Source organism: Mesoplodon mirus (genome assembly GCF_964341445.2).
Source record: "Mesoplodon mirus genome assembly, chromosome: 12".
In the NCBI taxonomy this organism is placed as follows: Eukaryota; Metazoa; Chordata; class Mammalia; order Artiodactyla; family Ziphiidae; genus Mesoplodon; species Mesoplodon mirus.
In genome coordinates this window covers 78785794-78801010 of record NC_138988.1, presented here as the reverse complement: position 1 = coordinate 78801010, position 15217 = coordinate 78785794, and the positions used below count along the sequence as shown (strand labels likewise).

General features: G+C 34.0%; 1 protein-coding gene across 2 annotated transcripts in view; it reads right to left on the bottom strand.

Moving 5' to 3' along the window:
- Positions 1–15217, bottom strand: part of CD2AP (CD2 associated protein) — a 113385-nt gene that overhangs the window by 5247 nt on the left and 92921 nt on the right. For both annotated transcript variants that reach the window (XM_082638835.1, XM_082638836.1), the window contains 4 exons: positions 8867–8979; positions 8029–8130; positions 6760–6929; positions 4153–4216 (listed from right to left, as the gene is read on the bottom strand). In XM_082638835.1, the coding sequence (XP_082494961.1) occupies positions 4153–4216; positions 6760–6929; positions 8029–8130; positions 8867–8979 (449 nt within the window). The remainder of the gene's footprint in view (positions 1–4152; positions 4217–6759; positions 6930–8028; positions 8131–8866; positions 8980–15217) is intronic.

Genomic DNA, 15217 nt, shown 5'->3' with positions numbered 1-15217 from the left:
GAAATAAGAAAAACTGCTTTTAATCAGAAGACTGGTGGCCAACTCAGTGAATGTGACTGAGCAGGGCCTTGAGAATCTACAGAACTTGGGCATGATAAGTGAGACAAAAGGAAAATCCATGAAAACACAGTAAGAGTAAAAATTCAGACAAATTAACTGTAAGGGACAATTGAGGACTAGCAAGTGAGGAAAGAAAGATAAACTAGGACCAGGACATAAGAGACCTCATTTGCCAAGTCAAGAAATTTGAACTTCATTCAACAAGTAATAGAAAGTTTTCGAAAATACTGAGCAAGGGAAGACAAGATAAGAATGAGAGAAACAAACAAGCTAAACAGAAGATAAGAGCATGAGAAAAGGACAGAAACAGTGAGAATAAAGAGAAAAAGGTTAGGGAGCACAGCCAGTAGGCCCAGAAGTTAGTGGAATTAGAAGAGACAGAAGTCCCACATCTGCATGACTAGAAGCGCAACAAACTTTCAACACAGACAGAAAATCAGAATCTGAAAAGAAGGTGCTACGTGTGACAGGGGACATGCTAAGTCTAAGTTCACAGTGGAACATCCAGGGAGTCTAAGAGCTGGAAACTCAGGACAGAAGCTGGGAAAAGAAGAGCTGGATTTCAATGGCAAATGCACCAGAGCTAATTATGATACTCCTGGACACAGGCAAGCAAAGAGTGGATGCACAGAGAAGAGGGCTAAGCACAACACTGAAGAAACACCTCACTTAGGTGAGGAGAGATGGAGAAGTCAGACAGAAGAATGCAGGGTCACATAAACCAAGACATACTTTGGAAAGGTGGTGATGGGAAAAATGTGAAGTGCTGTAGAAACCGAAGAGACATAGGAGTTGCCATCAGTAAACCCAAAATGCAAGGGGTTAAGGACTGAACTAAAAGTGAAGAATTAGTGACTGTAAATGTATGCTTTTCTTGTTTTCTGTTTGTTTGTTTTATTTTTTGCAACAAATGAACTGCAAATGAAAAGAGAATACAGATCAAGAGGGCAGCTAGACCTAAAAGGGGGCTTTTTATTTTTTGAATAAAGGGGAAAATTGAGTATTTTCAGGGAAAGAAAGGAGAGCGCCAATAAAGGTTATGTGTCAGATATAAGAGGAAAAATGGAGTTTTTTTTTTTTTTTTTTTTTTTTTTTTTTTTTTTTTTTTTTTTTTTTCTTTTTGCGGTATGCGGGCCTCTCACTGTTGTGGCCTCTCCCGTTGCGGAGCACAGGCTCCGGATGCGCAGGCCCAGCGGCCATGGCTCACGGGCCCAGCCGCTCCGCGGCATATGGGATCCTCCCAGACCGGGGCACGAACCCGTATCCCCTGCATCGGCAGGCGGACTCTCAACCACTGCGCCACCAGGGAGGCCCGAAAAATGGAGTTTTGATAATCTGCCAAATACCTTTACATATATTATCTCAACAACTAAAGTTAAATGAGGTTAAGTGACTTCCTCCTTCAAACTGGTGTAACTTAATCCCTAAGAGCAAAGGTTCTGGATGGAGTCTGGCTGCTTCTATTAAAAATGTTAGCCCCACTGCTGACTTAATCATTCTAAACCCTAGTTTCCTCACTCTTAAAATAGGAACAATAATGCTTACAAGTTGTTATGTATCCAATGAGACAGTGTTCAGAAAGTGCTAAGCCTGACAAATATGTAGTTCTGAACTGAAAGTTACGAGGGTAAGTCAGAAGAGGAGCTCAAGCTTTTTAAGGGCAAGTCCCACGTTCTCTGTTTCACAGTGCTAACAAAAGAAACAGGGTAAGTAATGAAGCAAGGTAAAAATAGGGAGGAGGATGCAATACTTAAACACAGAATGGGAAGAGTCTCTTAAAAAAGGCAGGAAACACTTTCTCTGAGGTATGCAGAAAAAAATACAAATAAAAAAAAATACAAATGAAGACCAAAGTCAGTGAGGATGGAAAAAAGTAGGGAAGATAAAGAAAATAAATGAAACTGTCAGTCATCAGCAGAGAGTGAAGATGATGACATTAGCTACAAAGTAAACTCAATTCAGTGAGAAATTAAAGTCAGTAAATCTATAGCCATCCCATTACCATCACCACCCCTGCCCCCAGGCAAAAAAAAGAAAAAAAAAGTTTAACTGTGAAGAAAAGAGAACTATAGCTCAAGAAAGAAGGAGAGTTGAGTGCAAAAGATCTAAAACTAGACACTTTTAAGAGGCAACAACCATGTTTGCTTTATTCATGAGTGCATACCTTGTGCCCCGTGTCTATGAGAGTGAGTGCTCAAAAAACATTTGCTGAGATTCAATGCAATCCCTATCAAACTACCACTGGCATTTTTCACAGAACTAGAACAAAAAATTTCAAAATTTGTTTGGAAAAACAAAAGACCCCGAATAGCCAAAGCAATCTTGAGAACGAAAAACAGAGCTGGAGGAATCAGGCTCCCTGACTTCAGACTATACTACAAAGCTACAGTAATCAAGACAGTGTGGTACTGGCACAAAAACAGAAAGATAGATCAATGGAACAGGATAGAAAGCTCAGAGATAAACCCACGCACATATGGTCAACTTATCTTTGATAAAGGAGGCAGGAATGTACAGTGGAGAAAGGACAGCCTCTTCAATAAGTGGTGCTGGGAAAACTGGACAGGGACATGTAAAAGTATGAGATTAGATCATTCCCTGACACCATACACAAAAATAAGCTCAAAATGGATTAAAGACCTAAATGTAAGGCCAGAAACTATCAAACTCTTAGAGGAAAACATAGGCAGAACACTCTATGACATAAATCACAGCCAGATTCTTTTTGACACACTTCCTAGAGAAATGGAAATAAAAACAAAGATAAACAAATGGGACCTAATGAAACTTCAAAGCTTTTGCACAGCAAAGGAAACCATAAACAAGACCAAAAGACAACCCTCAGAATGGGAGAAAATATTTGCAAATGAAGCAACTGACAAAGGATTAATCTCCAAAATTTATAAGCAGCTCATGCAGCTCAATAGCAAAAAAACAAACAACCCAATCCAAAAATGGGCAGAAGACTTAAATAGGCATTTCTCCAAAGAAGATATACAGACTGCCAACAAACACATGAAAGAATGCTCAACATCATTAATCATTAGAGAAATGCAAATCAAAACTACAATGAGATATCATCTCACACCAGTCAGAATGGCTATCATCAAGAAATCTAGAAACAATAAATGCTGGAGAGGGTGTGGAGAAAAGGGAACACTCTTGCACTGCTGGTGGGAATGTGAATTGGTACAGCCACTATGGAGGTTCCTTAAAAAACTACAAATAGAACTACCATATGACCCAGCAATCCCACTACTAGGTATATACCCTGAGAAAACCATAATTCAAAAAGAGTCATGTACCAAAATGTTCATAGCAGCTCTATTCACAATAGCCTGGAGATGGAAACAACCTAAGTGTCCATCATCGGATGAATGGATAAAGAAGATGTGGCACATATATACGATGGAATATTACTCAGCCATGAAAAGAAACGAAACTGAGCTATTTGTAATGAGGTGGATAGACCTAGAGTCTGTCATACAGAGTGAAGTAAGCCAGAAAGAGAAAGACAAATACCGTATGCTAACACATATATATATGGAATTTAAGAAAAAAAATGTCATGAAGAACCTAGGGGTAAAACAGGAATAAAGACACAGACCTACTTGAGAATGGACTTGAGGATATGGGGAGGGGGAAGGGTAAGCTGTGACAAAGCGAAAGAGAGGCATGGACATATATACAGTACCAAACGTAAGGTAGACAGATAGTGGGAAGCAGCCGCATAGCACAGGGAGATCGGCTCGGTGCTTTGGGACCGCCTGGAGGGGTGTGATGGGGAGGGTGGGAGGGAGGGAGACGCAGGAGGGAAGGGATGTGGGAACAGATGTATATGTATGACTGATTCACTTCGTTATAAAGCAGAAACTAATAAAAAAAAAAACAAAAACAAACATTTGCTGAATGAATGAATGGAATGTGGCAGGGAGTCAACAGGAGATTAATTAAATGGTGACCAAGCTGTAGGGAGTGTCCAACTAAAGCAGGATAGCATAATTTGTGGCAGAACCAATCACCCAGTTGGGTTGGAAAAAACATGTCTAGTTTATGCTGACTACAATCTCAAAGCTGGAAGAGATGAATTACCTCTAGATTACTTCTCATTGCCTTCTCTTCTTCCAAATCTTTTCGTAGTTTTTCCAGTTCTTTGCTAAAAACAAAGTATTTATTACTGTTAAGTCTTTTGATTAAACAATATATATTTGACTAAGGTTAATAGCATCTGTTGTCTGATATCCCAGAACACAGGGAAAACTTTGAAAGGAAACAGCCGTATTGACTGAGAAAAAATTCAAGTTCTCTAGTTGAAATGATTCAATACAACAGTTAAAAAACAAAGCAAAATCCTGGCAAACCTGAGATAAAGAAATTTTTAAGTGAATACAGGTAATTTTCCATATTCAGTTATGATCCATTTCCAAGGCAGGACACACAGCCCAAATAATTCGGGAAAATGAATGTGAAAATATGTCACAGTGCAAGGTAAATTATAATTTTTAATACAATAACCTGGACTTTACATACCTCTTTCTCTGTTTTTGTTTTAAATTAACTATGACATTAAAATCCAAAATCCAAACCAATAAACAAAAAACTGCAGCCAACAATCCCTCTTCTGTAACTCATGTTTTCATTTTTCTAGGTTCCCTTGTATATTTTTATATAGTCATTTTCCCCTCCATTTCATTTTCCAAGAGGAACTCCAGACTTTTAAAATACTCTTTGGAAAGACTTCTAAAATATCTGATAAATAATATATGTAAGTCATTAATATTTTTATTCATTCTACAGCTTATTTAAGAGAACCTATGGGCAATTTGTACGTGGATTTATTATTTCATATGTCAAAATTAACAAATCAGATTGCTCTCTAACTGGTACCTGAGAGGTGCCCAATAAATATTTACTAGATAAATGAACTTATAGTTTATAATGTGCTTATTGCAGAAACTGTGGATAAACCTGCCAAACTTAAACCAAGATAAACTGAAGAATTCAAGAAATATCATGTATCAAATTTTCTCTCTCTATAGGATATAAATGTGCACAATATATATTTTTCAGTAGGCATTCAAGATAACTTTATGTTTCTATCTAAGAGATGTCTGTAGAAGTGCTCTGCAAACTACAAATACGTCATGTTGTTAATCTCAATATTTTTTAAAATAAATAATCCAATGTCAACAAAGAATTGGAAGAGAAACAGTGAATTCAAAATCAGTGGTAACACGGTCTCTGGCGATGACTGTTATACCAGATTCCATATTCCATGATATACTCTTAGAGGCCAGAGAAGAAGCTGGAATAGGGGAGGAGCACCGGAACCCTCACCCTCAGTTTAGTTAGATTAGCTGATCTTTGATCTATTTTAGCTACTGGGCTTTTGCAGAAGTATGTTTAAAATGTTAACACATTTTAAAATTCAAATAATAATGTTTACAAGAAAAGATCTCTAAATCAATAGAAGATCCAAGTTTGAGTTCTAGCTCTGCCACTTAAGAGCTGTGTGATCTTACATAATTAGCTTTACCTCTCTAAACCTTTATTTCTTCATTTAAAAGAAGGGAGGGGACTACAGCAGGTGATCTTTTAAATTTATTTTAGCTCTAAAAAGTCCCTAACTTTTACTTAGGCATGCCTCACCATATACCATTATCAAAAACTTTCAGAGTTAAGAGAAAGGCCTTACAAATCATCTATCCCAACCCATTTGTTTTATAAACATCCAACTCAATCCCAGCAGAAACAGTGATCAAAGTCCTCTGAGAAGAAAACCAAATGTATATACAGATACACCACAGATCCAAAATCAAATGGCTTTTCCTAATACTTTTAAGACTAATTAACCCATGTTTGACATTTCTAGCCTCAAATTATGTGTTTAAGGTTCATCTATGATATAACATGTATTAGTACTTCATTTCTTTTTACGGCTGAATAACATTCCATTGTATGGATGTACCACATCTTGTTTATCTATTCATCAGTTGATGGACAGTTGGGCTGTTTGCACTTTTTGGCTATTATGAATAATACGATAAACATCTGTGTACAAGTTTTGTTTGAACACTTGTTTTCAATTCTCTTGGGCAGTACTATACCTTGGCGAGGAATTGCTGGGTCATATGGGAACATGAAATTTAACTTTTGGAGTAACTGCCAGACTGTTTTCCAGAGTAGCTGTACCATTTTACATGCCCACCAGCAAGGCACGAGGGTTCCAATTTCTCACATCCTTGCCAACACTTGTATTGTTCAATTTTTTATTATAGCCATCCTAGTGGGTGCGAAGTAGTATTTCATTGTGGTTTTGATTTGCATGTGCTAATGACTAATGATGTTGAACATCTTTTCATGTGCCTATTGGCCATTTTTCTATAATCAAGCTACTAGAACCAATTCTATAATCAAGCTACTACTTTCTGATTTACCTTTTTCATAATTGGGCTGGGTTTTCTTATGCAAGCTTTCCAATTCCTAATTAGAATAACTAGAATTAATAGAGTTTCTAATTATTATGTTTTCTAATTCAAGCTTTTTTGCCTAGAGAGACACTATCAATAAAAATTTCTTTGAAAACAAACTTGCTCATTCTAGGAACTTGGCAGATTACTTCTTTACTTGATATAATTTGAAAGAATTCTTTACATATGAGTTAAGTAGTTCTCAAAGAAGAAAGTAAGGGCTACTTACCCATGATCCTTTTTTAGTGCTTCCACAACACACAGCAATTCAACAATCTGAGCTTTAAGTTCATCCAAGGAATTTTCTGTTTCTAGCTTAGCTTTGATTTCTAACGGAGTTAGAAAAGCAGCTGTATTTGGTTTAGAAGCACTTGAAGGTGTTGAAAGGTAAACAGACGGCTGAAAACATATAATAAACAGAAAATTTTTATTTGTACTTACATTTAATATTACATTATAAATTCAAAAGATTTTTACTGCAAGGAGATAAATAACTGAAGCAATACTTCCAAGATAAATAAAAAACCTGAAAATCCAAAAAGCAGTTTGACGTTCATAACTGGAAAAACCACTAAACGACCAAAGAATAAACTTGTAATTACTAAGGGTTTTTGTGAGAAATGTCAAGGGCTTTATTTAAAAAAATAAAAGAGCGAAAAGAAGATCCATCAGATTTATCTTATGGTTTACCTAGTGGAACATCTAGAAGCAAGAATATAAAAGCATTATTAAGGTACTGCTTTGATCCTTCATATTAGTTATTATTTAGAATATCCAGAGAGATCCAATTAAAAGCAATTATGAAGGACTTAGTAAGTCCATAGAAGAGGCATTAAAATGGATCCATGGCCTGACATTCTTTTACCATTTCACTTAGGTAACAGCAAGTAAAATTTCAATAGACTGCTAACAGCTGAGAGAATTCAGATTAAGTGTATCTGATCAACTGAAGAGCAGTCAAATGCCTTGAAATGAATTTGAGGAACAGGCATGATCTTCTCAAATATAAGATGTGTGTCAGTTGTGGTAATACTATCTTAAATTAAAATGGCAAGGGTTTAGCAAAGACTCTTAACACCACGTAATAGACAGAAGAATCCATGTATTCTACCATTCATTCCAGCGTGTATTCAGTGCTTATTATGGTGCCAAGCACCAAGTTACATAAGGAGTAAAAGAGTGATGGCTTCTGCCTAAGGAGTGCATGTTTAACGGCAAATGAAACAAATGTATATAGATCTATGCCTTAAAAAATATGAAACATGTAACATTTGTATTACTCATTTAAAATAATGTGACTCTCCTAAAAAAGATCTACAGAGAATAATGTAACTTAAGTTTAACAGTAATTATTTTATTTTATTTAGTTTTAGTAGGAATTATTTTATTTCCTGGCAGAAGAAATAATTCTTCCTGAAGGACACGTTAAATTCCACAATTTTGATGTTCACAAAGAACCCTACACATGATACAAATCTTAGACCACAATGCACCTTACCTTTGGAGAGTAGCATGAATCCTTCTTAAATTCAGATGGCTTTAGGTTGGCACTATCATCTTCTTTTGGTAACTTCAGGATTTTTTCTGGGCTTTGAGTTGGCTGAATGATTTTTAATTTTAAATCAAGAAACAGAAAACACCAAAGAAAGAAAAGGCAGTAAGCATCTGGATAATAAAGTAAGTAACTTTTATCACTGTTTTCAGCAGATACTGTTCCAGATATTCCATTATTGTTAACAGGATTTTACATAATTTCATGCTGAATAACACACTTGCATATCTTGAGGGTGGAGAAACAGCTTGCCTATTAGCAACAAAAATTTTCCCTACTTAGGTAATTTAAAAGCACAATAGTACTTAAGAGCTAGTGTATTAACACTAAAGTACTACCAGTATCCCAGGCAACATACTGAGAGCATAAAAAGAAGTTACACATTTAGAGACCAGGATTAGTCCTACAAAAAACACTGACTATTTCAGGGGGAAAAAAAATGTTCTCATTCTTTCCTGAAGTGAATGTGTACCACTCAATTCTAATTACTGCTTTTGGACAAGTATATTGCACAGGTCCCCTGTCCCCTCTCGACACTGTGCTCTGTGGTTATAGTCTTAGGACAACTCTGCTTCTGATTCTGTAACCTTCCATTCTATGTCCTGTGGAAATGAACAGATCTCTTCCCCCATATCTCTTAAATACAACCCTTGGCCACTTGAGTATAGCTATCCTCCTGATTTTTAAACTTCAGTGGAGCTATAAATCCTCCCTCATTCTTATCTTCAGAAGGACTCTGGATTTACTAAATTCTCTGTGTTTTATAATACTAAATGTAACTCACAGAATGTCCACCATTGAAGCGGCCAGGCAATCTTCTTCCAGGCATCTTCGGTCTATTTGCAGTGAGATGTAGCAAGTTTTCTGAGGAAGCTATGTCATCAAAATTTACAAGATCTGGAGAATAAAAGTAAACATATCTATTAAGAGATAACTGCACATTTTAAAAAGCAAAAAAGAACGTCTCTGATTTTTAACAAACTATAAAATTAAAAACACCACCAAGACTCACAAGTTGACCTGTGCTTTTCATATGCATTTGGAAAACAACACTCACCCTCAAAAACTAACATCCTCTTTACCTGATACATTTTATATATTAACAATATAAAGTTCATGTTTTTAATAGAGACTTAGACCTCAACAAAAGTTCTTACTGAAAGATATAAATCTGTACCACAAGTTGTAGTAGTCTGAAAAAGCAGTCATCTTAAGTTCTTGCTTATAAAAAAAAACATGATCTACTTCTTCAACTCAGAATTAATTACAACATATCAAAAAACTAACTTATGAAATGTGTTTTAAAGTTCAAGTAATATCCTAATATTAAAATTTTTTAAACTCAATTTTATCTGGGACCCTGCTGCTTTCCAATTGCATTTCTTAATGTAAAGTGAAAAGTGTAATTTAATGTGTCTTCATATATGTATGTGCATAGTATACTGTAGCTGGGACTCGACCTGTTTATAGTTCACTGTACTTCTGCTTAGACATTATCATGTGTAGGAATCAGACAATAGTTATAAATCTAAGGCAAATCAGATACTAAGGGAAAATGCTACATAAATCATCCATTTGCTTCCCCACCATCAAAGGCTGGTTGACCTTTGATCCAATAACTTGAGTTTAAGGACAAATCTAGGTAATTTCTATCTCTGAAACAATGGTATATAATACCTTCCCTTTTTCTAGATGGTCCAGAAAACCTTGCTGAAGGAGATGGTCTTTAATTTTGAAGCCCAGATATCTATAAGTGATAATAAGAACCCTAAGGTTAATTCCTGGCAATTCCACTATCATTATAATTTTCCTTTGGCCCAGATTCCAAACTAAGAATATTAATCACAGTCAATACGCCATCACTCATTATGGCAGCAGGTATCTTTTGCCTTGTCTTCCAGGTATGGAATCATTCTTCACGTTGCCATTGCCTGGAAGTTTATAATGCTTTCTGTCAAATATTTAGATGTCCAAACTCAGAGAACTGTTATTTCTTTTTTTTTTTTTTGCGGTACGCGGGCCTCTCACTGTTGTGGCCTCTCCCGTTGCGGAGCACAGGCTCCGGACGCGCAGGCTCAGTGGCCATGGCTCACGGGCCCAGCCGCTCCGCGGCATGTGGGATCTTCCCGGACCGGGGCACGAACCCGCATCCCCTGCATCGGCAGGCAGACTCTCAACCACTGCGCCACCAGGGAAGCCCAAGAACTGTTATTTCTTAAAAGAAATCTAAAGATACTTATTACTGCCCTTAAAGCTTACTCATCAAATTTCATATTCAAAGTAATTTATTTAGAGAAATTTTTTTAAAGGGATGGAGGACACAAAGGTAAAACAGGAAGAGGTTACCACTAACTGGCAATATACATTCTGTGACAACTGTAAGTATTTGTTGACCTCTGTTAATTCTTTTCCATCTTCATATTCTGGGATTACTTTGTATGTTCTATCTTGGATCTAGTCACTAGGCTAATACACCACAACAGGCAATCTAATGGGCTTGGATTAATTTTTGTGTTGAGTTGTTCAATAATTGTCTATCAATAATTATAATATACAACAAACCACAGTAAGAAGCACAGTGGCTTTAATGGAGAATGCATTATATAATGTGAAAGACCTTGAGCTTAAACATATATTTAAATATCTCATTTGTTAATTTCATAAATAAAGAAAACAATATTTTAAAAGATGTTAAAAATATGCTGTAGTTTGAAGGGTTAAAAATTGTTTTTACATCAATAAGTATGTACTGACAACCTACAAAAAAACCCCTGAAAAGTACAATCCATTTTGGCCTGTGGAGATTATTTTCAAATGCATATTTAAGCAACTTTTAAAAAGAAAAAGAAACAAACAAAAACAAAGGAAGAGATGAAGATAAATTAAAAGGGTAAATGAAAGGAAGATTTACAAAATTATACACCATGCTCATGTAAAAATGTCTTCTGTATGTCCAGTTTTGGGCCACAACACCAAGACAAGTAACTTCACTATTCTAAAACTCTCTCAGGTCCTCCATTTAAGTCATTAGGTTAGTAAAATGAAATAGTGCACATTTCTGACTCATGATATACTTGAATGCTTTTCAATTTACCTAAGAGTGGTATCAGTGGATTTATATTTTACACACAGCATAAAAGGCATGACAGTCACTTAACTCTTGCCGTCACACTGTCACTCTGCCAGCCATTTACATGTCTAACATTGCCTAAGACATGGAATTTTAAAATATCAAAATAAACATAAAATTTTGGGAGAGAAAAAAACGGACTTTTATGGTTGTCAACTAAAAAAACCTTTTATCAAAAGAATATTTTAAACTAACTATCAAGAAAAAATTTCCAATATGAATTTCATTTTATTTTAAAATGGAAAACCAAAAGGGTTAGAATAGACAGACAAACACGTACACTTTAGTAAAATTACAAAGAAAAATCAATGTGCACCACCTATTCATATTGACTATATTATTTTTATTTCTTTTATAAATTGTCATCTTACCAAAATGGAGAAAGGTAGGATAATTTCCTGACACGTAAGAAGGGAAACATGGCAAACAGGCTAGGAAACAAAATCTGGAAAGAAAAGTCAAGGATAGGAATGTCTAGAAAAAAGACTAAACCAAAAAAATTATTTTACAAAGCAGGAAAAAGGAACAGTTGTAGAATGAATAGAACCATTTTAATGTTTAGCAGATATTGCAGTTTATCTAAACTTACATTAAGATGTGTATTAGATTTTAGATTTATTCTTTTGTCTTTCAAAAGGAAAAATTATGATTAGTGTTAATTTCAATATACATTAAACTAGAAAGAAGTCTTTTTTAAATTACTCACTGAACACCAAGACAACTTCTAAAAGAATGTTTTAGTACTAAAATTAGAGGTCAGAGTAATAAATCAACATATTAACAACTCATTGATATAGTTATAACTGAAATTAAACCACCTTTTAGTCAAAGTTTTGGTTCTCAGCACATGATAGGAGTTACAATAAAAGAGGCAATTTTTAAATTCTGGTATGGTATAATAGGAAAAAAAATATGCCAAATATTATTTTTAAATATCCCACTATAAAAATACAGTAGTGCCTTAAGTGATACTCTCTATATCTATATAGATATATCTCTATATCTATAATATCTATAATGATATTATCAAGGAAATTATTATTAGAAAATAAAAATTTTAATTACTGCTCTTATTTCCCAGGTAAATTCTACCGTTTGGGGTATGGTGTTTTGTTTTGTTTTAATACTAGATTAGATACAGGCTCGCTTTTTATAGTGTCTACCACTCAACAGGTATTCAAAAAATCTCACCATAAATTCTTTCTGGAAGAAATAAATGAATAAATATTGGGAAATTAATTCAAACAAAATAGATCAATTATGAAATAGAACTGAAGAGAAAGAATGTTGCCCTATTTAACCATGAAGGTTTTCAGATCAAATAATGTATCTCTAAAATTTCCTTTAATCCAAGAAGAATTTATCACAAAAGATAATGAAAAAGGGTAAGGTACTACACTCTAAGAATACTTCATCAACTGTGCTTTCTTAATGAAATAGCTATGTTTCCACTACGTTTTCTATCTTGTAGTTTAAAACTAATTGTAAACCAATTTTACTTCCTGGAAAATTTACTATTTTAGAAATACTTAGACTATGTGAACTTTACAATTAACCTGTAGTAGCAATGAGACTATCCTAAACCAATTTTTGATGAAGTGTTGGAAAAAAGAGAAAAAAAGTAAAACATGGTCTGATAGCTCTGCAATTTGTAGTACTATCTTGTATCATATATGAGAATATTTATGAAAAATCTTAAAAATAAATGAAACAAATTGAGTATTCTAGGAATGTTTTTCTTATATGAACAAAAAGACTGTATTTATATACATGAATATATACGTTTATATATGGGTTTGTATAAAATCATATCAGAGAGTAACGAAAGGAATTTACATCCTTAATAGATAAGAATAGAAACAGAGTAAGAAGTGATTAACAGTGGAGGAGGGGAAGAAGGGAAATTACATTTTATAACAACTTCCATGTCAGGTTTTCTAATAGGTATCATAGATATAATGGATCATTCAACTGTTAGTTAAGTGAGAAAATAAGAGAAGAAACATGCCAATGACCAATTAGCTAATAATTTAAAACTCACATTTTTTAAACAGCAAATTCTGCTATATCATTTCGCCTCAGATTACTCTTTTACAAAATAATTAAACTCTAAGGAGATTTTCATGTATGTTTTAAACTTTCTGAAACTTACATTAAAGGGCTAGTTTCATGTGTCATTTAAAAAATTTAAAACCTCAAACTGAGCCATATATGTAAATTAAAACATGCCTCAATCTAATGCCAAATTTGAGGCTGTATCTAATACAGAACACAATTTTTTTTATAAGGTACCAACAACTCAAAGAAGAGGTAAAACACTTTTATACTACAAGTACTAAGGACATGATATTCTAATTTTAAAAAAAGGAAATACGGAATAGTCTGAGTTGAGGTTGGAGACATAAGCTACTTGCTGTCAGCAGCTATGCCTTTTATCTTAGCATACTATTTGTGCCCAAAACACTACTGCAAATACACAGCTGCTCAGTAAATATTTGCTACTTAATATGAACTCAATTTCCAAAATTTATATTTTCTGAACTTTAAAGGGTGTAAGTGCAGTACACCAAAGGCAGTGTGATAGTGGAAGATATAAAGACTGAAACTTGGAAGTCAGCTGTTAGTTTTTTGACGGTATATGTGTCTTGGCACCTCTAAATTACTTCCTTATTTATTTCAACAAAAAAGCAAACTAGAAGTTAGAAATTTTCAAACTCTGTTCCACAAAGCCTCTCATTTCTAATGAAGAATAAATAATAGCTATGGATATAAGACAAGAAATGGGACTAAAATACAAAGGAAAAAGAACTTTTCAACCACCAATAGTCTGACATTGTTACATGGTATTTAGAAATGTACCAAAGAAAATAAAGCTTGCTGGTAATCATATATAGATAAAGTTTGGAAAAAAAGTGAAAATTTCTTTTAACTGACTTAAATTTTTTTGGTAATTTCCACGACTTTGATAAAACTAAATAAAGCAAATGTTGAAGAATGATAAAAGTAACAAAAATACAGAAAAAAAAAGCTCTAAATATTACCCTTTCAGCTCCCAAAGAGACTCATCAAAATTTAAGACTTCTGATAAAGAAAGATTGCAGAAAATTGTGGAAATTCAAAAGATAATACCTATGGATTTTTGATATCCAGAGTTAAAAGTGTGTGCTTAAATTTTTTTTCTCTATTACTTTTGAAAACACATTTCTAGCTACATTTTAAATCAAACAAGAAAACAGTAAGAAATAATAGAATTACATTTTTTACCACTAAACTCAATTTTAAAAAAATTAAAGGATATTTTTAAAAAACACGAAGTTTTGTTTTTTATTTAACTAACAGTAAATCAGAACAATTTTCACCAAAAACATACTGAATATATTTGAGTAACTGTCTCTAAAATACAATCAACATCTCAATTTCCAGAAATTATTGATGACTATGGCTTCATCCAGATCAGGTAGGCTCCAAATACATGATGAAAGATCTATAAGACATTCCAATTAAAAAACTGAAGGAGACTATGCTTAGGTTAGAGCTTTTGTACTGACAAACTAAAGAGAATGAAGAAAAATAAAATCACCTAAAAAATTTGAAAGGTAATACGTAGCACATTTTACAATAGAGTGACAAAAAAAATCTTAGTGTAACTGGCCTTCAAGTTTAAATGTAAAGAACTGTTAACCTGAAGCTAAAAAGTATGTTGTCATTAATTTTTTTTTAAAAGAAAATCACAGAGAACTTTATATAAAGGGGATTTAAAGAGTTCTCTTCTGGTTTACATGATCTTGAACACTTGCTGTGTCTTTAGCTTACTTTGTTTAGATGCAAAATAGGGGAAAATGGCATCTACCTCTTAGAGTCAGTGTTAAGATAAAATAAGAATATATATGAGAAAATGCTTTTAAAATGTTAAAAAACTAAAAACGAATGCAAAGTGCTATAAAATAACCATTACCACAAAGTAATGATGGTGCAATGCCTTTAACAGTGAGACCTTGTATCAAG